Source organism: Oryx dammah, unplaced genomic scaffold, assembly GCF_014754425.2.
Source record: "Oryx dammah isolate SB20612 unplaced genomic scaffold, SCBI_Odam_1.1 HiC_scaffold_14, whole genome shotgun sequence".
NCBI lineage: Eukaryota > Metazoa > Chordata > Mammalia > Artiodactyla > Bovidae > Oryx > Oryx dammah.
In genome coordinates this window covers 45502000-45525759 of record NW_024070198.1, presented here as the reverse complement: position 1 = coordinate 45525759, position 23760 = coordinate 45502000, and the positions used below count along the sequence as shown (strand labels likewise).

Sequence of the window (23760 nt, the reverse complement as noted above, 5' to 3'; positions counted from 1 at the left end):
CCTCTACAAGGATTAAGTCAGGTAGATGCTGCTGCAGCTGCTGACCTTCCACACTTCCCGAAAAGAGTTCAGGGTGGAGAGCAGAAATGAGGCACTCTGTGCTCTGGAATAAACTGGCAGAACAGGTCTTCAGATAGTTTTTCAGGAGCCGATTTTATGAGCCCAATTCTTGTATCTCCTCATCTAGAAAAGCACTAAAATTCTTCATGGGGATCACTGCTCCTCATGACTAGCAGAAGCCTCCTGCAAAAAATACGTGCTTGATTGCACGTACTCCATTGACCTCCCCCGGCCGTCTCTTTGGAGCACTCTCTGAAGTGCTATCTGAAGTGCTGTCTCCCGGGCTATAGTTCTCACTTTGCCCCAGATAAAACTTAACTTGCAACTCCAACTCTCACGATGTGCATTTTCTTTTTTTAAGTCAGCAGCAGAGTATAAGCAGTGGCTTTTATATTCTACATCAGGGGATAATAACATAATATGTCGGACACTGAGACTTTTTAAACGACAGTTTATTTTTTGTTGTCAATGATTAACTCGAGCCTACTAGAAGAATATCATGATTATAGTCAATAAAAAAATATAGATGATAGAATAAAATATTAGGTTATACAAAGTTAGTTTTTTTTTTTTTTTGGAATCATTGTCCAGGAACATTTTTAGGGCTTGCGCTTTGGAGAAAAAAAAAAAAAAACAAACCAGAAAATTTAATTTGTGTTTCTTTTTTACAATTCCCTCAGTTACAAGTTAAGAACACATATTGAGAATCATTTGTGGGTGCCTAGGACAATAAACAGAAGGACCACAAAAATTAAAACAAGTTCTAAAGACCCTCATATATACAAACTTCTGTACAGAATGAGCACAGGAAGAGGCCCCCAATTAAAACCATCGCCTGGGGTCTACATATCCTTTTTTTAAAAAGAGAGAAAATGGATCTTCCTACACTTGTACTTATGTTTTCCACTTGATCCAGTATTTTTAATGGTGTCGCCACTCCATAAATTAGTAAGTGTTCAGTAGCAGAGAAGTATCCTATTTTAAATTATACCGAGGGAAATCAGGAACTTCCCAGAAAGGGCTGACCGTAGTTGCCTGACGGAGACTGAAGGAGCCCTCAGCCCACAGCAAGTCACACCACCAGGTGTAGGCAGGAGCGTTCCGTGAGACATCCTGGGAGAGGCACCTGGGGTCTGGCGGGGAGCTGAGGACTTGTCCACTGTTAGTACACAGTTCTAACCTCTCCTTCCCGTGCTCTGCTCAGGTCAACTGGGCTCTTTGCTAATGTGTCATCTGGCACAAACAGTAAGGGCTTTTGGGCAAGACTCAGGCTCTTTCAAGATGGACACACTCAGACGCTGATAAACACAGCCGCGTGTCCTGGGCCTGTACCCGCCTCCTTACTCCCTGATGCTAAAGCCCGCTCACCCTGTGGCTGGAGACGAAATCCTGTTAGGGAAAAGCAATTGCACTAAAGGTCAGACATCACAGGCCCCATGAGGTAAACGCCAGGCGTGGGAGGAGATGCGAGGGAGGGGAAGGATGCCAGCTCGCCCGTCGGGGGGTGCCGCGGCTTCACTGCACGATCCCCGAGTCCACCGAGTTCTGCTTGCGCGTCGTCTTGGGAGGGGGTGGTGGCGGGGTCTTGCTGGGCAGAGGAGGAGGCAGATGCTGGAAGACAGAAAATGAGGGATGGCCCACTGCTGACGCTCTGGCAGGAGAGACGTGGTCTCCGGGAGGTTCTGATCTGGTAGGGGGGTGGTGGCGGGGGCGGGGGGTGGTGGGCAAGGGAAGACTGACCTGAAGCCCTGGGTGGGAACGTCCTCTCCCCACGACATGGGGCTGGCAGGTCACCACTCTCAGGACCGGGCTGCTGGTGGCCACAGGCCTTTCCAGCGTCTCTGATGAACCACTTTTCACAAAGCACATACATCAGACGTCTGAACAGCCTCTGAGAAGTGTAGCAACTGCTCTTTGGGTGGTGGTTTTAATCGTGAAGCTTGCATGTTCTGTTGTGTCTGACTCTTTGCAACCCCATGGACTGTAGCCCGCCAGGCTCCCCTGTCCATGGGATTTCCCAGGCAAGAATACTGGAGTGGGTTGCCATTTCCTCCTCCAGGGGATCTTCCACACCCAGGGATTGAACCCGTGTCTCTAGCATCTCCTGCTAGATCTTCAGCTGTGGCATGTGAACTCTTAGTGGCAGGATGTGGGATCTAGTTGCTAAGACCATGGACAGAACCCAGGGCCTGAACTGCAGGTGGATTCTTTACCACTGAGCCACCTAGGGTGGTTTTAAATCCATGTGCTCTTGATCGAGGGGTGCCTGGAAATGGACTGGTTTCAGAACTGGGCAGCTGAAATGGTCAAGAACAAGGGAAGGGGGACAATGCAGGACCCAGGGCCACCCAGGCAGCCTGGCCACGTCACAGCTGAGCTCCCCTGGGAAGAGGACCCACAGGTTCTTCCTCAGGTCCCTTGAAGATGTTCAGGGACAAACAAGTCCTTGGAGGTGCTCTCCGGGGCTGGGCCAGAGGCCTGCCGTGCTCTTGGAAATGGAAAGGCCACACGAGAGAGGGTCGGCTGGGCCACACTGGCCCCTGCCGCCACCATCCCCCTGACCTGTTGACAAAACAGTCTCTCTCCCACAGTCTCTTCTGCATTGGTAAAGAATGGGGATGAGCAAGGTTGAGGGGATGCTTCATCTCTTCACGGAAGAAGCATAGTTTATCAAGAAATGGCTGCAGCTGTCTTCCAATGTTACAGATGAACAGAACCAGAGACACAGACGTAGAGAAACAGTGTATGGACCCCAAGAAGGGTAGAGGGGGTGGGATGAATTGGAAGATTGGGAGTGACACACAGACACTCCTGCATAAAAAATAGATAACTAATGAGAAGGACAGGAAAGCCTGGTGTGCTGCAGTCCACAGGGCTGCAAAGAATCAGACACAACTGAGAGACTGAACAACAACGATGGGAACCTAATGAACAGCACAGGGAGCTCGGTGATGACCTGAATGGGAGGAAAATCCAACAAGGAGAGGATATACCTGTATAGCTGTACCTGTACAGCTGATTCTCTTTGCTATATAATATAAACCAACACAACATGGAGAAGGGAATGGCAAGCCACTTCAGTATTCTTGCCTTGAGAACCCCATGAACAGTAGGAAAAGGCAAAATGATAGGATAGTGAAAGAGTAACTCCCCAGGTCAATAGGTGCCCAACACGCTGCTGGAGATCAGTGGAGAAATAACTCCAGAAAGAATGAAGGGATGGAGCCAAAGCAAAAACAATACCCAGTTGTGGATGTGACTGGTGATAGAAGTAAGGTCCGATGCTATAAAGAGCAATATTGCATAGGAACCTCGAATGCCAGGTCCATGAATCAAGGCAAATTGGAAGTGGTCAAACAAGAGATGGCAAGAGTGAACGTCGACATTCCAGGAATCAGCAAACTAAAATGGACTGGAATGGGTGAATTTAACTCAGATGACCATTATATCTACTACTGCAGGCAGGAATCCCTCAGAAGAAATGCAGTAGCCATCATGGTCAACAAAAGTCCGAAATGCAGTACTTGGATGCAATCTCAAAAATGACAGAATGATCTCTGTTCATTTCCAAGGCAAATCATTAAATATCACAGTAATCCAAGTCTATGCCCCAACCAGTAATGCTGAAGAAGCTGAAGTTGAACAGTTCTATGAAGACCTACATGACCTTTTAGAACTAACACCCAAAAAAGATGTCCTTTTCATTATACACCACCCTTATGGCAGAAAGTGAAGAGGAACTAAAAAGCCTCTTGATGAAAGGGAAAGAGGAGAGTGAAAAAGTTGGGTTAAAGCTCAACATTCAGAAAACGAACATCATGGCATCTGGTCCCATCACTTCATGGGAAATAGATGGGGAAACAGTGGAAACAGTGTCAGACTTTATTTTTTGGGGCTCCAAAATCACTGCAGATGGTGACTGCAGCCATGAAATTAAAAGACGCTTACTCCTTGGAAGAAAAGTTATGACCAACCTAGATAGCATATTCAAAAGCAGAGACATTACTTTGCCGACTAAGGTCTGTCTAGTCAAGGCTATGGTTTTTCCTGTGGTCATGTATGGATGTGAGAGTTGGACTGTGAAGAAGGCTGAGCACCGAAGAATTGATGCTTTTGAACTGTGGTGTTGGAGAAGACTCTTGAGAGTCCCTTGGACTGCAAGGAGATCCAAGCAGTCCATTCTGAAGGAGATCAACCCTGGGATTTCTTTGGAGGGAATGATGCTAAATCTGAAAGTCCAGTACTTTGGCCACCTCGTGGCAAGAGTTGACTCATTGGAAAAGACTTTGATGCTGGGAGGGATTGGGGGCAGGAGGAGAAGGGGACAACCGAGGATGAGATGGCTGGATGGCATCACGGACTCGATGGACGTGAGTCTGAGTGAACTCCGGGAGATGGTGATGGACAGGGAGGCCTGGTGTGATGCGATTCATGGGGTCGCAAAGAGTCGGACACGACTGAGCGACTGAACTGAACTGGAATGCAAAAGTAGGAAGTCAAGAAACACCTGGAGTAACAGGCAAATCTGGCCTTGGAATAAGAAATGAAGCAGGGCAAAGACTAATAGAGTTTTGCCAAGAAAAGGCACTGGTCATAGCAAACACCCTCTTCCAACAACACAAGAGAAGACTCTACACATGGACATCACCACATGGTCAACACCGAAATCAGATTGATTAAATTCTTTGCAGCCAAAGATGGAGAAGCTCTATACAGTCAACAAAAACAAGACCAGGAGCTGACTGTGGCTCACATCATGAACTCCTTATTGCCAAATTCAGACTTAAATTGAAGAAAGTAGGGAAAACCGCTAGACCATTCAGGTATGACCTAAATCAAATCCCTTATGATTATACAGTGGAAGTGAGAAATAGATTTAAGGGCCTAGATCTGGTAGATAGAGTGCCTGATGAAGTATGGAATGAGGTTTGTGACATTGTACAGGAGACAGGGATCAAGACCATCCTCATGGAAAAGAAATGCAAACAAGCAAAATGGCTGTCTGGGGAGGCCTTACAAATAGTTTTGAAAAGAAGAGAGGTGAAAAGCAAAGGAGAAAAGGAAAGATATAAGCATCTGAATGCAGAGTTCCAAAGAATAGCAAGGAGAGATAAGAAAGCCTTCTTCAGTGATCAATGCAAAGAAATAGAAGAAAAGAACAGAATGGGAAAGACTAGAGATCTCTTCAAGAAAATTAGAGATACCAAGGGAACATTTCATGCAAAGATGGGCTCGATAAAGAACAGAAATGGTCTGGACCTAACAGAAGCAGAAGATATTAAGAAGAGGTGGCAAGAATACACAGAAGAACTGTACAAAAAAGATCTTCATGACCCAGATAATCATGATGGTGTGATCACTCATCTAGAGCCAGACATCCTGGAGTGTGAAGTCAAGTGGGCCTTAGGAAGAAGCATCACTATGAACAAAGCTAGTGGAGGTGATGGAATTCCAGTTGAGCTATTTCAAATCCTGAAAGATGATGCAGTGAAAGTGCTGCACTCAATATGCCAGCAAATTTGGAAAACTCAGCAGTGGCCACAGGACTGGAAAAAGTCAGTTTTCATTCCAATCCCAAAGAAAGGCAATGTCAAAGAAAGCTCAAACTACCGCATAATTGCACTCATCTCACATGCTAGTAAAGTAATGCTCAAAATTCTCCAAGCCAGGCTTCAGCAATACGTGAACCGTGAACTTCCTGATGTTCAAGCTGGTTTTAGAAAAGGCAGAGGAACCAGAGATCAAATTGCCAACACCCGTTGGATCATGGAAAAAGCAAGAGAGTTCCCGAAAAATATCTATTTCTGCTTTATTGACTATGTCAAAGCCTTTGATTGTGTGGATCACAATAAACTGTGAAAAATTCTGAAAGAGATGGGAATACCAGACCACCTGACCTGCCTCTTGAGAAATCTGTATGCAGGTCAGGAAGCAACAGTTAGAACTGGACATGGAAGAACAGACTGGTTCCAAATAGGAAAAGGAGTACATCAAGGTTGTATATTGTCACCCTGCTTATTTAACTTATATGCAGAGTACATCATGAAACATGCTGGACTGGAAGAAACACAAGCTGGAATCAAGATTGCCGGGAGAAATATCAATAACCTCAGATATGCAGATGACACCACCCTTATGGTAGAAAGTGAAGAGGAACTAAAAAGCCCCTTGATGAAAGTGAAAGTAGAGAGTGGAAAAGTTGGCTTAAAGCTCAACATTCAGAAAACGAACATCATGGCATCTGGTCCCATCAGTTCTTGGGAAATAGATGGGGAAACAGTGGAAACAGTGTCAGACTTTATTTTTTGGGGCTCCAAAATCACTGCAGATGGTGACTGCAGCCATGAAATTAAGATGCTTACTCCTTGGAAGAAAAGTTATGACCAACCTGGATAGCATATTCAAAAGCAGAGACGTTACTTTGCCAACTAAGGTCCATCTAGTCAAGGCTATGGTTTTTCCTGTGGTCATGTATGGATGTGAGAGTTGGACTGTGAAGAAGCTAAGCACTGAAGAATTGATGCTTTTGAACTGTGGTGTTGGAGAAGACTCTTGAGAGTCCCTTGGACTGCAAGGAGATCCAAGCAGTCCATTCTGAAGGAGATCAGCCCTGGGATTTCTTTGGAAGGAATGATGCTGAAGCTGAAACTCCAGTACTCTGGCCACCTCATGGGAAGAGTTGACTCATTGGAAAAGACTCTGATGCTGGAAAAGATTGAGGGCAGGAGGAGAAGGGGATGACAGAGGAGGAAATGGTTGGATGGCATCACTGACTCAATAGACATGGATTTGGGTAAACTCCAGGAATTGATGATGGACAGGGAGGCCTGGTGTGCTGCAGTTCATGGGGTTGCAAAGAGTCAGACACGACTGAGCAACTGAACTGAACACAACATTATAAAGTAACTATATTCCAATAAAAATTTTTTTTTAATTTTTTTACAGAAACAGGTGGCTGGCTGGATATAGCCCATAGTTTGCCTTTCAGTCTCAAGAATGAATTTACGACTGTAGTGTTGAGAGGAGACACTGAATGGACCTGCCAGGGCATGAATGACCAAGGGCAGCGCGTGCCCTGCTCTCGGCGGGCACATGACGTGAATGAGAGGCCACGTGCTGACCACCCAGGTAAAAGAATGAGTGAGTGAACAAATGAACACATGAATGAGTGAGCAGAGGAAGAAACACACAGGCCAGGAGAAGCGGACACGAGCCACAGGCAGAGCAAAGCAGGGGGGCTCTCAGAGCACTGTCCTCTGCGGGTGAGAGTGCGCTGTCAGCAGCCTCTCACGGCAGGCGCACGTTCAGCTCAACGTGAGACAAGAAGTTTCAAGGGCAGGACGCTGACAAAGCAGCATCTAACTCATCACCCAAGTTCCTCCTAATTCGCAGACAAATAAATACTAAAGTGACCCAGGGCTTAACAGACAGAAGAGAGTCAAGGTGGAAAACAGAACTGATATAGTGATTTTTAGACATCGTAACAAGAGGTAAAAGAACAGCTTTGTAGTGCTCAGTTATTAAGTCCTGTCTGACTCTTTATGACCCCCTGGACTGTAGGCCACCAGGCTCCTCTGTCCAGGGGATTTCCCAGGCAAGAACACTGCAGTGGGTTGCCATCTCCTTCTCCAGGGGATCTTTCCAACCCAGACATGGTAAGAATGGTCAAAATAGGGACTTCCCTGGTGGCCCAGTGGCTAAGACTTCTTGCTCTCCATGCAAGAGGCCCGGGTTCTATCCACGGTCTAGCAACTAGACCCCACATCCTGCAACTAAGAGTTCACACACCACAGCTAAAGATCCTGTGGGCTGTAACTAAGAACCGGCACAGCCAAATAAATAAATGACTATTAAAAAAAAAATGACAAAGAGAAAAAGAATGGTCAAAAGAAACACCGATTTCCAGGTTTGATGAGACGGTTGCTTGTTTACCTGTGGAAGCAGACCAAGCGGGCAAGTGTGAGCCATTTTTAAAGAAAGGACGATTTAAAGTGGCAACAGCTAGACAGCTGACTCCAAGCCTGAGGGTGAGAGTGACAGGAAGCTGTGGACCAGCCCCCAGAGCGGGCGAATGATCGTGATCCTACAGCAGCTCTCAGGGCCTGCCGGGGAGGCACCCCCGTAAACCGGGTGATGACACCCTGGCCCCCAGGCCTGCGTCCTGAAGGCGCACTCATGCTGCAGGTGAGTCAGATAGGAGACCAAGAGCAAGGAGCCTCGGGTGATTAATATCGCGGCATTCACAACGCCTTTACACAGGGAGCCAAAGCTGGTGTGTGTTTGCCCTTCCACTAACAGCTGTGGTGGCTTCCCAGGATATTTGCATCAGTAGGCAGGCTCAGAGGCCCGAGCAGTGAGCACACATCAGACCAAATGAATGGCAGATTCCATGGGGGGACTAGCCTCAGGACTGACGCTTAGGAGGGCCCGAGTTGGCTGATCATGCTGGTGACAGCCAGCACCCCGAGTCTAAGTGGGGTGGGGACAGGTCCCAGGGCTAGAGGCGGGGCTAGGAACGGGCAGCCTCGAGGAGCTGGGGTGTGCTCCAGCTGGAGCCAAATCTCGCGCTCGGCTACAGTTTCTTCGTGTGGTGAGCACCCGTCCCCACCCACACATGGCCAGTGGGAGAGCGAGGCTGCCTGGAACCAAGCTGGGACCAGGGCTTCTTCAGGGCAAGGGCAGTGTCCAGGAGCATGATGTGTTCCCCGTGTGTGGCATCAGCCAGCTTCTTCAAATGAAAAATGTCTTCATACAAAAAGCTACTTTTCAAAACCAAACTTTCATAAGAACTGCACCTCAAGGGCAATGACCTCCAAGGTCACGAGAGTGGCCTGTGGACCCACCGGCTGGAATTTTGTCCCCTCTGCGTGTTCCCCCTGGGAGTGTACGTCTCCATGGGGATGACACAGGAACCCCTGGGAGCATACATTCCCGAGGGGATGACAGAGGACCCCGGGCCACACACATCCGCCTTCTAACCACTGCCACTCTTTCCTGGAAATCAAGCCTTGGCTTGCCCAAAGTAAACACACCAACATCAGGAAGGAAAGAAGGAAGAATTCCTGTCTTGTGGAGGGAAAGAGAGGACATACTCACATTCCTGAGCCCTGACTTACCCTCTGATGAGGAGGAGGGGGCGGGGGCGTTGGTGAGCCCAAGTCCAGGTTCTCGGTCAAGGTCCCATAGTCCGTGCTGGTGCCTTTGAGAGGCAGAGGGGGCGGAACTTCAGCCACGTCCAACCCAGCCACGGTCATGCCGTTCAGCTCCAAACCTGGAAAAGGGGGAGGATGAGAACCACACCCCCGTCCCCACTGGGAGCGATGTGTGTCCCCACTCGACTGCTTCATGCCCTCTCAGGACTGGCAGGGTGGTGGGAACCCTTTACCCCCCTGAAATGCTCATCAATGGGCAGCAAAGAGATCGGGAGGGGGCAGAGAAGGCCAGGGCTGTGTCCCCTGCAAGGGAATGTGCCACGAGGAGAATCACGGGATGCTGAACCCTGAGCTTAAAGGGTGGATCAGACCGCTGGAAAAACAGCCACGTCCACCTGCGACTCCTCTGGTCCCTCCTCTACTGCCACGCCTGGGGGCGTCTATACAGCTCACGGGTCACAAGGACCATCTCTGCCTGGAGTGTTCAGAGTCTGCCAGGTCGCTGCCCCAGCCTCCTACAGGGAGCTGCAACTCAGCTGAGTCCAACAACACAGCTCACCACCAGCCCACCTGCCTGTCAAAACTCTCACAACAGGAAAAGCCACGATCCTACAAAAGGCAGGTATTAGCAGTAGCTGCCGCTGTGACTGCTGCTTTAAATAAGCCAAAGGGAAGCAGTACTGATTTTTTTAAATTGAAAAGGAGTCGTTTTCAAAGGGAGGAGTGATCATTAGGACAAGCTATTTTCTCAGCCTTTGTTGAGACTCTAAGAAATCATCTGCTTTTTATGTTAAAGAGAGAAATGGGTATTTTTGTTGTTGGGTGTCCTACCCGATGATGCATCTGATGGAAAGACGTTCATTAGGAGCGTGCTCCCTAGGATGAGGGGTGTCAATTGATAAGGAGGTCTTGCGGTTCAATCGAGGCGTGAAAAGGTGGCCTCTGATGGAATGGTCGCTCTCCTGACTGGCTGGCTGGTTGCTTTTACTCTGGCCTTTATTTAAAATTTGCCACTTTAATCATTTTTAAGGGTACAAATCACACTCAAGTATCTGTTTGAGCCTGTGTGTCCAGGTCTCCGGGGTGAATGTCTAGGAGAGGGCTTGCTGGGGGTTATGGGGACTCTATGTTTAATTTCAAGGGACCACCAAAGTGTCCTCCACTGCAGTGGCAATGTGCCTATTTATTAACTATTTATTTTAAAAAAAAATCAATAAAATATTTCTGAAGATCTCTGGTTACAGCATAAGGATGTATGAAGTGAAGCTAGGACATCCGCCTGGAGACCGTCTCCCTTCCAGCACCTAGCAAGGCCTGGCCCCCTGAGGCTCATCCCCGGGGCAGCCCTGACTCCCAACCAGACAGACTGTCTCGGGAATGGCCGCTGCTCCCCTTGCAACAAGAAGAAAGCAGGAGCTGAGGACAATTGCTGGCGGCCGGTACAAACCACTGCCCAGGGCCAGGCTCCCCGCCCCGTCTCCAGCCACGGGGAGGACAGTGGGTCCTCCTGGCTCTCTCGTCTGCTGCCATCCTCAGTCCCTGCCACCTCCTTCCTGCCAGGACGTCACCTCTCTGGCTGGCCTGACTTCAGGGGTGAAAACCAGGGTACCACTTGCATCCCTCCATGACTCACATCCACTCGGAACCTCAGAGGGCTTTCCAGGTGGGTCGGCAGTAAAGAACCCCCTGCGATGCAGGAGACACAGGGGACTACAGGTTTGATCGCTGGGTCAGAAAGACCCCCTGGAGAAGGAAAGGGCAACCCGCTCCAGTATTCTTGCTCAGAAAATCCCACGGACAGAGGAGCCTGGTGGGCTGCCATTCATGGGGTCGCAGAGTCGGACACGACTGAGCGACTTAAGCACGCACTCAGAACCTTAGACCTTCTTTGTAAAGAGGGTCTTTGTAGAAGGGTCTGGAGATGAGATCATCCTGGATTTATGGGGAGCCCTGAACCCCATCTGCAGTCTCCCATAAGAAGAGGAGAAAACACAGAGCCTGGAAGAGAGGGGTGAGGAGACTGGAGGAATGAGCATACAAGCCAAGGAACTCCGAGGGCTGTGGGAGTCCCCCAGATCACTAGTCCCCAACCTTTCTGTGGAAGACAGTTTTTTTCCCTGGACCTGGGGGTGGGGCCAGGATGGTCTGGGGATGATTCAAGGGCATTACACTTACTGTGCACTTTATTTCTATTATTACTACGTCGGTTCCACCTCAGGTCATCAGGCATTAGATCCTGGAGGTTGGGGACCCCTGCACTAGATGGAAGCAGGACTGGAGATACCTTGATTTCAGACTCCTGGCCTCCAGACTATGACAGAATAACTTTTTGATATTTGGGGCCACCAAGTCTGTAGGAATTATGCTGAGCAGCCCTAGAAATCGGGCAGAACTGGAAGGTAAGTTCTACCCTTAGCCCCTCAGCATGGCCTGGAAGGGCTCCTTCCTTCCCATTCCTCCTGCACACAGAAAGGCCCCTTCCCCACCCTGTGGGCTGCATCATCTCATGACACAGGATGGGGGATGCCCCACGTGCTCTCAAGTCACCCCCAGCACCCAGGAGGTCCGGAGCGCTGGCTGGGTCCTGCGTCCATCCAGGGAGCACAGGAACCCAGGACTCAGCTGTGGCCTGACCCACTCCAGTCCCAGGGGACACTTCTCAAAGTCAGGGGCTCACCAACACTCTCGCCGGCTGCTGGACTAAAAAGAAGCTGGTCTAAAGTGAGAGCCTTCAACAGAGGGCGGAGGTCACAGCGCAACGTCAGGAATTCACACGGGATGACGTCTCACTTACTGGACTGCAGGCTGAAGCTGAGCTTGGCCCTCGGCATGACTGGGGGCGGCGTGGCCTGGGCGGACGGGGAGGATGGGGACACCGAGAAGCGCCGCTCGCCCCCCATGGCGTTGATCACCTGGCTCTTCGGTCTCTGGGGCCGCAGGGGGCTGATCTACGAGGGAGGGACAGAGAGAGCATAGTGAGGGTCCGTCCTAGGTGGCTCAGTGGGAAAGAACCACCTGCCAATGCTGGAGATGTGGGTTCGATCACTGGGTCTGGAAGATCCCCGGGTGAAAGGCATGGCAACCCTCTCCAATATTCTTGGCCGGAGAATTCCATGGACAGAGGAGCCTGGTAGGCTACAGTCCATGAGGTCAGGAAGAGTCGGATACGACTGAGCCGCTGAGCGCTGAGCAGACACTGGGCTGACTTAATGGCACTTCAACGCTTCCTCTGTGGAAGTCCTGACCTGCAGCGCCGGTGCAGATGACCACATCTGGAAACACGGTCTTGCCGACGGTCAAGGTCGGGTGACGCTGTTACAGCAGATCCTAATCTAGTGTGACTGGTGTCCTTATAAAGCGGGGAGATTCGGACCCAGACACAAGCGCACAGGACGGCACCGTGTGAAGATGAAGGCAGAGATGCAGGGAGAAGGGAATGCTGGGCAAGGGGCTGGAGCAGAGCCCCCCGCAGCCTCAAAGGAAGCCAGCCCTGCTGGCACCTTGGCCTTGGATGTCCAGCCTCCAGATTGTGAGACCATCGGCCTCTGCTGAAGCCACCCAGCCTGTGGGATGCCGTTCTTGCGATCCTGGCAAACTAACCCAGGCCTCACCCAGTCTCCTTACACAGTCGGGGGGGATGTCACATCCGTGTCTCCTGAACAGGAATGTGACGCAGACACTTGGTGTGAGGGAGTGTCCCTCTGGGTGGGGAGTGGATTCAATGACCTGTGCAGTGACCAGAACACCCCAGGGGACTAATTTCTTGGTCTTTCTTGGCAGGTGTGTGGAAGTCTAGAAACTTGCTAAAGGATTTCCTTCACTCACCTTCTCTTTCTTCTCTCAAGCTATGCTATGACTGATAGGAATTCTTTCTACTTCTCATTGCATTTGTCTTCCCCATCTCTGACTTTCAGATGCACCTGACTTTAAGTAGCTAAGCCTTTTCCCGTGTCTGTAACATTGGGAATTTTTATTTCCCTACGTCTTACAACTTGGTCTCAGATTGACAGATCTGGGGGAGCATGAGCAGTCCAAAATACTCTCAGGTAGGAGTAATGAGGACAGTTATTAAGCCAGCTGAGAAAGAAGAATCAAGATTTTGGCCCCAGGATGGGCAGGGCTTTGGGCTTGGCACTGGGGCTTGATTCCCCAGGGTAGGGGGGGCCTGCTGGTGAGGGCCAGCTGCAGAGTGGGTGGGCAGCAGCGTGTTCCACTGCGTGGTCTGCAAAGACAGGGCCTCCCTGGAGGCTGGAAGGAGGCAAGGAAGGCTTAAGTCCTTTTGTAAGCCGGGTGGTTGAGGGTCCACTGGCCAACAGGCTGGCTTCTGGAACTGTCCTAAGCCAACAAAGCAGACCCTGGAGTCCAGGCATCACCACTCATTTGCAGAAACTGCCCACCTGCTGTGGAAGGCCTGGGACAGCCTGGCTGAGCTCGGGGCTCCCCTTGGGGGCATGTGTGTGGGGACCGAAGAGGGACTCAAGGTGCTCTTCCCACCCTTCCCTTCCCATCAGAGGACATCCTGACAGTTCAAGGGGCAGGGGATGGTTTACTGGTGAGATGCAAATGGCACGTGGAGGGCCCCTCCCCTGCTCCAGGTCCTGAGAGGCTCAGCCAGAGGTCATGGCATTGCTGATGATGCGAATTCAGGTAGGAAGGTGAACTCAGCCCCAAAGAGAAAACCTCTGCAGAAGTGTGGAGAGGGGGCAGGTGGGTGCCAAGAGTGCAGCAACCCCAGGGGCCCAGGGCACAACCCTGGGGATGGGGCTGCTGCTGCCACTCTGTCATCTTCGCTCCCTGAGACCCCCACCCCCTGCCAACCCGCTCTGTCCTGCAGCACCTGGCCGGTCACGGGCACACGGAGGCTTGAATAGGAAACTCCAAGTGCCCAGCTGGACCCACAGACCTTGCCAGCACCTGTCACCCAGAGGACAGACTGGGACCTCGGCTGGACCAAGAACAGCCAGCCTGCCTCCGGCAAGAAGCCAGAGTGCCTGGCCCCTTAGCACTGCAGCTGTGGCTATTCTGAGACTCCTCAGAGGCTGACAGCAGGGGTCAAGGTTCTGTGCTCTGACCTCGGTGGGTTCTGGTGCATTTTCGGAGAGTACTTGGGCCCGCTGGGGTTCGGGGGGTGGGGGTGGCGCTTTGGGTTGAACTCAGCCTGTCTGCAGGAAAGCGGGACCACAGTGGGGAGGGACAGAAGTTATACTGTGATGATGGCCGAAGCTGGTACATCCTTTGTCTTCTTGTCACGGAACTTAATTTGGATCAACTCTGTCACTTGGCTCAAATTCTCTGAGGCCTTCCGCTTTACCATCTCAAAGTAGAGCTTAAAGAAAAATGTACGACAGACTTCCACAAGGTCTGCACTGAGCAAATGTTCAGAAAATGTTGCTGTTAGTTTGCCTGTCCAGGTAGGGCGTCTGGACACTCGGGAGAAGGAAGGGGATGCTGGGCAGCCCCAGCAGTGTTGCTGACCGCTCAGCTTTCCAAAAGAGTGGACAGAGCCCACCGGGGGGTAGGGGGAAGGGGCATCATGAGAAACCTCTGGATCGCACCGCGGGAGGTCACACGTGAGCGCTAGCCAGTGGCCAGTCCCTTCCTGAGCCCTGTACCCTGGGCTGCCTACTTCTGCCATGAAACACCGCAGCCCAGATGCAGTCAGAGCTCTGTCCAAAGGCCTCACAATAGCATTCGCCTGCAGGAAGACCATGTGTGGTCTGGGGTCTCCCTTCTCCTCTAGACACCCAAGTAGCACGTGACTGCTGGTCTCTATGACAAAGGGTCTGGATGAAACATGCCTTCTGGTGTTGAAGATATAAGCAAGCAGTGAAGTGTGTCTTATTAAACAGTGGTCCCACCTGAGCCCTTTGATAAGCAACCATTCAGTAACCGCCAGGCCTGGTCAGGGGTCAGGGGCTTCTGCCCAGGGCAGGCACATTCTTGGGCACTGTAGAGGCAAACGGCCTTCCACTGCAAGGAGGTGGTAGCTCCAGGCCCAACTTAACCTTTGAAGCTGATGGCCTGTGAGAGCCTCCTCTTTGCTTTGTCTCCAGTTCACAAATAGCACGTTCTGAATAAAGTTCACCCCAGAAGCTGCCCTCAGTTTGCACCCAGACTCCAAACACTGCAACACACTGCTGGGAGCATCAGCTGGCACCCCTCCCACTCCCCCGTCCCAGCCCAGGCCTGGGAGGAGAGCGTGCCACTTGGGTTTCCCTGTTGCCACACACCCTGGTCTCTGGAATGAACGAGAGTCCCTGGGATCCGTTTTTAATGTCAAATCACCAGCACCAATTAAGTCCCCCCAAATCCTTGTGAAAGACGGCCAGGGGATTTAAGCATGGAACAGATGAGGCGAGGAGGATAACACGGAAATGCGTATGGTTGGCAGAACCTGTGGGAAGGGGCTCTGGGACTCTAACTGAGCAGATTATAACACTCCCGCAGAACACCAGCTTAGCAATATCTGGTCAGGAAGGGGTGGGGGAATGGCATTAGCTGACCTGGAATTACTGTTTCCTGACAACACAAGCACCCTGTTCATCTCCTGAGACGTCTGGGTGTCTAATGAGCGAGGCCCACTTCGCTGCAGAGCCCAGAACCCTGTGGGTCCCGCTGACAGCTGCCCGCCCCCCTCCCCGCCCCCGCCGCCCAGCACCGGGGATGAGGGGATGGAGGCAAAGACCAGCATCCTCCAGAGAGACGTGGGTCTGCTCTGAGCCTCTGATGTCCTGGGGCACCAGTTACACAAGGGCAGGGATGCGAGAGACCCTGGATTCTCAAATGACTATTCCCAGCCCACTCAGTGAAATCTGATGGACAGCCCCCTCGGCAAAATGTGGAGCAAAGACAGGCCCCCTGCGGCAGCTACCAATCAGTGAGGGAGAGCTCCCTGTGAAATTACCGTTTCTGAAAGGATCACAGCCTCAGATTGCTGCAGGGGAATGTCGGTGGGTTTAAATTCTTTATCAAATATCTCTTGATGCTTGCTGTTCCTTTTTTCCTTCTTCTTGTCCTTCTTCTCTTTGTCAGGGTCATCCTTGTCCAGCTTGTCCTGGGACCGGGAGTGCATTTTCTTCGGCAGGAGGGGTTCCAGAGCGAACCTAAAGAAAACGTTGTGTTTTTTTTTTTTTTCAATCAATGATGTCTTTCTAGGAGAAACTGTTGCTTTTTGCCCTGCGGATCCATGTAAAGTCACTCACAATGAATCAGCTGCTGTCTGGGGACCGCCCAACTTTACAAGGAAAGAAATAATTTTGAAAGGAAGCTCAAGGGCCACCTATGATACTTATTACCAATTGCCATGGTGACAGTCTTGCATCGCGATAGAAACAAACTGGGGGAAGAAAACAACACAGACAGGACAACACGGAAATGTAAAGCCTGAATGCATTATGGGATGATGACATTCAGGGGCTATTGTTGATTTATGGCCGGAGGAAGGTATTTGAGGTCTATTTCCAAAAGGAAGTTCTCACTTTTTAGAGATTCACACTGAAATATTTATGAATGTGAACAGGAGAAATAGGCAGATGCTGACGCGAAGAAATGTCTGTATTGGTACACAGGGAGCTTCCACTCGAAAGCCTTTGATGGCTCAGTGAGAAAGAAGTCAACTCTAGTTCCTAAGGATGTGGAGTTGCCCTGAGATTTTCAGCCAAGAACTGAGCTTGAGAAGGATTTGGGTCCCAGCTCTGCCACCTCCTGGTGAGGGTCCACTGCCTCTGAGCACTGTGGACTGGACGACTCATTCACAGAATGAAAAGAAAATGGTATTTAAAAAGAGATGTGATCTATTCAAAGAAGCGAGTCATATGGTCCTATAGGAGAAACAGCACATACTGTGATTTCTGATTAAAGTGTTTCTAAAGTGCAGCCCACACCTCATTTCTATATGGTTAGAAAGAAGCAAGATGGTCAGCTGAGAGGGTTCATGGAAGCTCCCTGCCTTCGAGCTCCTCAGACAGTCCCAGAGCCCCATGGGTGGGCTAACTCCATCCCCCGTAATGTGGGATAAGAGGCCAGGTTCCCAAGCCAGCCTATGAGAGTCCCCTGTCCTCACTGCGACCTTCCAAGATTGACTTCCCGAAACAGCCGGAGAGTAAATCGGTTTCCTCGAGGGGAGAATGATCGTTAAGAGAAGGCAACTTAGAAAGCTGGTCGCATTTCCATCCTAGCTGTGGTTTCTTTCAAAGTTACTTGTGAGTGGGAAATGGAGAACTAAAGCGCTGCTTGAATCAAAAGGCCATTCCAGCAGCTTGGCTCCCTGGCATGAGAGAGGCGCCGCAGACATCCACACGGAGCTGGACCATTCAGAGAAGCACATTTCAAACCCAGGGAAGATGCTGACCGCTGAGAGCAAGAAACACATCTCCTTTGTTTTGTTAAAAAAAAGAAAAAAACTGGATGGGCAGAGGGATTTGAACAGTAATGGTATTGAATGTAGGCATTGATTATCAATAGCTGCTAACATCACCGCAAGAGAGACAGTCAGGCACAATGTCCTTCTGAATGGAAGAACCTATGAAGTCATTCTGCCCCCAAATCAAGCCTGAATCTGTGTAAGTCTCTAGATGGGACCACCAACCTGAAGGAAATAGGAGGGACACGGAGATACAGTCAATAACCCTGTCGGAGATGCAGTCAAAACAATCTGGATTGCACCAGCAGCAGCCTGCAGTTTTCAACAAATAAACTACAAGGAAGAGAAATGAAAAGAAGAGAGTGGAAGGAGGAAATCTATTGATTAAAAGAGAACTAAAGAGATACAGCAGGGCTGCCCAGGTAGCACTGGTGGTAAAAAAAAAACAAACCCGCCTGCCAATGCAGGAGACGTGACAGACGCGGGTTCAGTCCCCGGGTCGGGAAGATCCCCTGGAGGCGGGCACGGCAACCCACTCCAGTATTCTTGCCTGGAGAATCCCATGGACGGAGGAGCCTGGTAAGCTATCGTCCATAGGGTCACAAAGGGTCAGACACGACTGAAGCGATCTAGCACGTATGCAAAGAGGTATGGCAGCCAACTCCAAAGTGGGAGTCTTATCTGGATCAGTTTCAAGCAAACTAAAAAAAAAAAAAAAAAAAAAAAACAACCATTTATGACCCAGCTGGAAATTAAAACCAATATCTGATGATGGTATGGAATGACTGTTCATTTTTCACCTGTGCTAAAGATAGTTTTTTCCTAAGTTCCTACCATTTAGAAATTCACACTGAAATGTTTACAGATGAAATCACATGTCTGAGACTTGCTTCATATATAATATGGAGGAGGGAGAGGGTGGAGTACAGACTGAAAGAAGATGGGCTGGGAGGTGATCACTGTTGAAGTTGGCTCACAGGCGATGGGCCCAGGGCCTCATTATGGTATTATGTTTCCCGTGAAACTTTTTCATAATAAAAACTTGAAGATGATTGATGAAATACACCAGTGTTAACTTTGATTATGAAGGCATTTCGGGATATCTAGATATGCAATTAGCAACAAATCAACATCCATTAGGTGTTAAATATTACATCTCTTATAAAAAACAATTTAAAAGACCTTTATGATTTTATCCTAGGTTTTACAGAACTTGAGACAATTAATATAGGGAAATAAAGGATTAATGGACGTCTTCTAGCTCGGGGCGAAACCTGTGCTATGAAATCCAGACAAGTACACAAAGCATCAAAGAAGAGGCTGGGCTGTAAATGTTTCCCAGGACGAGAGGCAACTGCCAGCAGGATGAACTTTATGCTGCACACCACCAACGCCATCTGAGACCACAGTCTCACTTCTTCCACATTAGTTAGGTAGCGACGGGTGACAACCCTGTGAATGACCAAAAGTCTGGACTCTGATAAAGATGCCTTCTAGTTTAAGGTTAAACATATGGCTCCAGGGCAGGAGACTGGTTTCCACTCATGTAGTCACATGTGCAGGACGGAATTCTTCCATCTAAAACCTCTAGCTCACTCTTTGCTCTCGCCCCTGTATTCCTGGAAATATAAAACCCTTTTCATAACTAGCCTGGGGATTTACTTGTGGAGAAGTTGAATTAAGTTTCTTTAGCAATCTTGCTCTAAGTGACAAGCGCACTTGATTTAAATACCTCTAAATTGAGAATTTCCATATGGACTTGGCCTTATAAGTAGCAGACACTGACAAAAATTACTGTTAGGGGAAAGAGAAAAAAAACACGTAGGAACAGTTTTCTCTCCTCCATTGGGCATGCTAGCTGTTAGCTACAGAGGGCACTGGGGTTGGAGCTATCTCTTGGGGTGCTCTGGGAGTTTGTGTCTGCGGGTTGCAGGGGCCAAGAGCCTGCGGGTTTGATAAGATGATGGATTGTAAACCAAATGGGCTTGGACAAACACACAATTGTGCAGACTTGACGGTAAAACAATTAGTTCTCGGATGTTTAAACTAAACATGACATTTTTTTCTTTCTGTATAATCAGAACAAGCTTTACATGTAGGCTACTCACTAAACACACAAAAATGTCAACATCGAGGCTGTCTTTGCAGAAGACACAGTGGGAGTGCAACGAGATGTTTACTCGTCTGTTCCATCCTTGTTCCCTTCTTAGTGACTTTGGCTTAAGAGCAGTGCTCAAGAGCAACACTGGGTCTCAAAAAAGATCTTGCAGCAAGAAAGTGGCCCGGCCGGCCTTCAGGGAAGCCTGCCCGAGTATGACAGGCTTGCCCTGGTGTGACGCCTTGGAAGTGAGCAAGGGATGAAAGCACAGCACACCACTGGCAAGGAATGCACCTCAGTGTTTCAGGGCACGTTGACAAGGACTGGACACTCACTGAGGCTTTATAGTTTGATGGAAGTCTCACCCAAAGTGGATCCCAAACTGAGATTGTTCTCAAAAATTCCTAAGACCCTACAAGTCTTAGTGGCACCATGGTTGTAAAGGTCTTGGATGATCTCTGTTTCAAAGGGAGTGTTGAGTTTCAGAAATCCTCTCAGCTGTGATGAAACAAATCCAGGACCCTGGAGAGCTCCTCGCAACCCCTCCAGCCCTTCTCTTCCCTCCCTACTGCTGAGCCAGACTCACCCATCAGAGCCAGGCCTGGAAGGGGTGCTGTCGGATGAGAGGGAGGAGACAGAAGCCACGGATAGAGGCCGGGACGAGGAAGGCATGGTGAAGGATCGGACCATGGACCGGGGACGGCTGCCTCTTCTGTCGTCCAGACTTGAGGGCTGGGTTGGGGCAGAAAGAGAGAGACTCGCTTGATGTCCATGCCAAAAGATGTCCAGCCTGGCATGGTCAGACACCTCAGACCGAGTGGTCTTAGCAGCCTAGAGTCTATACCAAAGTAATCCACACTATTATGAACAGTTAATGTTCCTGTCCAAAGCTGAAGGTGAAAACCATGGTTATCTGGAGATTTTTTGAAATATGATTTGATACTGTGAAAAATACCAGAAAAAACTTTCTTGTTGGTTTTTTTTTTTTTTAATTTAAAATGCAGTTTTCTTTACCAAGACCACAATGCCTTACCATGCTCCAAAGTCAGTACAATGCACTGATCGACCAGGAATTGTAACTTACAGAAAACATCTAGAATGTGACTTAAGGACTTTGCAAGATGTTTAGATGAACTGTGTACATCTCTGCATGCTGACAAACCAAGCAGATTACCAAAATACACGGAGGCACAGGGACTGAACTTCTCTAGACTAAAATGAGATGCTCCTGCTGCTTAGTTAAAGGCGGGTTTCCTTCCCTGCCAGTGACTGGTACAGCAGGTTAGCTGGATCCATGGCTGGAGTTGCTAAAGCGCCTCCTTCTTAGCAGGAAGTGGACCAGTGATGCCTTCTAGAGAAAAACAGTCTCTGGATAGAGTTTTCCACTCTCTGTTTGTCATAGACTGTATATTAACAAAATAAGTGTCACTGAAATACAGCACATGTCAACACCTAATTAGCTACAAAATGCTCATGTACCTGCCCTTCGAGCCAGATGTTGGCACAGCTGGGACAGCAGCTGGTGCAGAAACTTTTTTTTTTAACCCTCAGGATGTGGAAATCAAACGTCTGTAGAGCATGCCCTCTCTGTGTGGCTCAACCTCCCTCAACCCCAGGCCCATGCTACCAAAGCTGGCGTTCATTCAGCCCATCTCCAATAGAAAAACTGCTTGGGACCAGGGTTGGTTACAGATTATATAACACCACTGATAAGAGGGTCTGTTTCTTAACTACGTTTTGCCCATGAAATACTATTGGACCTGTACCTTATCTCTTCAATAGTAAAAGGCTCAACAGACTTGTGGGTGCCAAGGGGGACAGGGGTTCGGGGGGGACGGGATGGGGAGCTTGGGATTAGCAGATGCAGACTATTACACAGAAAATGGATAAACTGTAAAGTACAGGGAACTGTATTCAACACCCTGTGATAAATCCTAATGGAAAAGAATATGAAAAACATATATATGTATAACTGAATCACTGTGCTGTCCAGCAGCATTTAACACGACACTGTAAATCAACTATACGTCAATGAAATAAGCTTGTAAAAAATAGTAAGAGGTTCAACGTCGCAAAAGAACACTTTAAAGCAGGAGCTGGTAAACGTTTTCCGCAAAGGGGAAAATGACAAGTACTTTAGACTGCAGGCCGTAAGGTCTCTGTCCCAAGCATGGAAACAGCTATACACAATACAGAAATAAATAAGTACGGCTGAGTTCCAAAAACGCTTTATTTACAAAACAGATGTCAGGCCGTAGTTTGCTGACCATCGGCTCAATACGCAGCTGCAATCTGCCAGTGCCGAGGGTCTGGTCAGCCTTAACTTCAGCACCGATGACGGCGCCATTGCCCAACTCCAGGGAGACAGCCTTTGCCATGAACTGCCTTTTACAAGGCAACTAAAAGGAAATGGCGACTTGCAGATTAGCCTAAATTGTAAAAATGTTTCTAAAGACTCAAAGTCTACAGTATCTTCTTCTCAGCCTTTAAGGTTATATTCCATTTCTAGTGATTATAAAATACTGACTATATCCCTCCTGTTGTACAATGTGTCTTTGTAGCTTAGTTGTACAATGTATCCACTTCTCTGATGAAATGATCTTCACAGCAGCCAGGGTCAAGGGAGTGGGCACACAGGAGCCAGCCAGCCGTGGACCAGGAGGTGCATATGGCCACAGGCTGCCCTCATCCAGCTCTTGGGAAGACCCAAGCAGCTGCGAACGACCCCAATCACACAGGGCTGGCAATGCGCCCCGAGAGGCAGCCTTGAGTCTTGGTCAGGATGCATGAGCATGGACGCGAAGACTGCGAAGAATGAAGCAAAGGGGATGCAGGTGGGGGCTCCGGCTGGGGAGGGCCAGAAGCCACTGGTGGTCTTGTGACAGCAGGGCACCCACTGGGAGTGGCCCTAGGCCCTCCTCCTGGGCCATTCACCTCACAAGCCCTTCTTGACCCAGCAGAGCCTCTAGAAATCGAGCAGCCAGGATTTCTGCTTTTTCATCTGAAGCCATCAGGGCCTCCCACTCCTTACCAGGTAGCTCCAGTGCTAGGACATTGTGAGAGAGGGGACATCTGTGTCCCTGCAGCAGGACAGGCACTGAGTGGGGGCGGGGGTCGGGGAGACCACCAGATGGGAATGTTGGTCCCGGCACGGACTGCGTGACCTCGCATAAAACAAGGAACTGCTCGGACACCTAGCTTCCTCCTGAGCACACAGGGGATAGTCATGTCACCTTGAGAGGCTGGCAAGGACGACCTGCAATGACACAGGTGACAGGCAGGGCGGCTACACGAATGGCAGCCTCCAGTGCCCTGCTCGCGTTACAGACATGAAGCACAGATGCTCCAGCCCCTCACAGGAGCATGCCTGCGTGTCCCAGGACGCACACGGTTACCATCCTCATCTCCAGGGTGGTCTGGAAGGCCCTACCTACACCCACCATGGGTGCAAACTGCCCATGGCGTCCTGGGGATGGCTGGTTTCACTGAGTTTGATCATGGTGATGGGGTTTCATGGGGGTATGGTGAGACGCAGGCCCGTTTCAGTCTTCTAGAAACGTCCCTTTCCAAATGCTGCATAAATGCCAGCTGTGGACTGGAAACCCAACGGGACAACAGGCTGGGCCCTAGGAAGGGGCGCATGCACAGGGGTACATTAGGAGGGAGGGGTGGGGCCAGGTGGGAGGGGGAGAGATGGGGTGCTCTAGGACACACAGCCTCAGGGTGACCGCCTGGAGCCCGCACCTTGACTGCCCTCCAAGCCTTATCAGCCACTCTTCTCTTGGTTGGAATATTCTGTTGAACTCCAGCATATAGAAGAGGGCAAGGGGAACTTCTCTCTGGAGGTGGGGGGTCATCAGCTTACCCTCCCAATGCACACCCCACTTAGTGGCCTCTGAGGAACCCCGGGGTTCCATGGATCCCAGTAAGAAAACCACTAGAACATGTCTCCCTGGCAATGGGGGAGGAGGCCCTCTTGTTGTTGCTTAGTCATTCAAATGTGTCCGGCTCTTTTTGACCCCATGGACTATTATAGCCCGCCAGGCTCCTCTGTCCATGGAATTTTCCAGGTAAGATGACTGGAGTGG

The 23760-nt window shown here is 49.8% G+C and overlaps 1 protein-coding gene across 2 annotated transcripts in view; it reads right to left on the bottom strand.

Annotated features, from left to right (window-relative positions):
* Positions 1-494: 494 nt before the first annotated feature.
* Positions 495-23760, bottom strand: part of DOCK1 (dedicator of cytokinesis 1) — a 561005-nt gene continuing 537739 nt past the window's right edge. For both annotated transcript variants that reach the window (XM_040254437.1, XM_040254438.1), the window contains exons 48-52: positions 20259-20404; positions 16117-16315; positions 12007-12160; positions 9177-9331; positions 495-1671 (exon numbers count right to left, since the gene is read on the bottom strand). In XM_040254437.1, coding sequence (XP_040110371.1) covers positions 1576-1671; positions 9177-9331; positions 12007-12160; positions 16117-16315; positions 20259-20404 — 750 coding nt within the window. In that variant the 3' untranslated portion in view covers positions 495-1575. The remainder of the gene's footprint in view (positions 1672-9176; positions 9332-12006; positions 12161-16116; positions 16316-20258; positions 20405-23760) is intronic.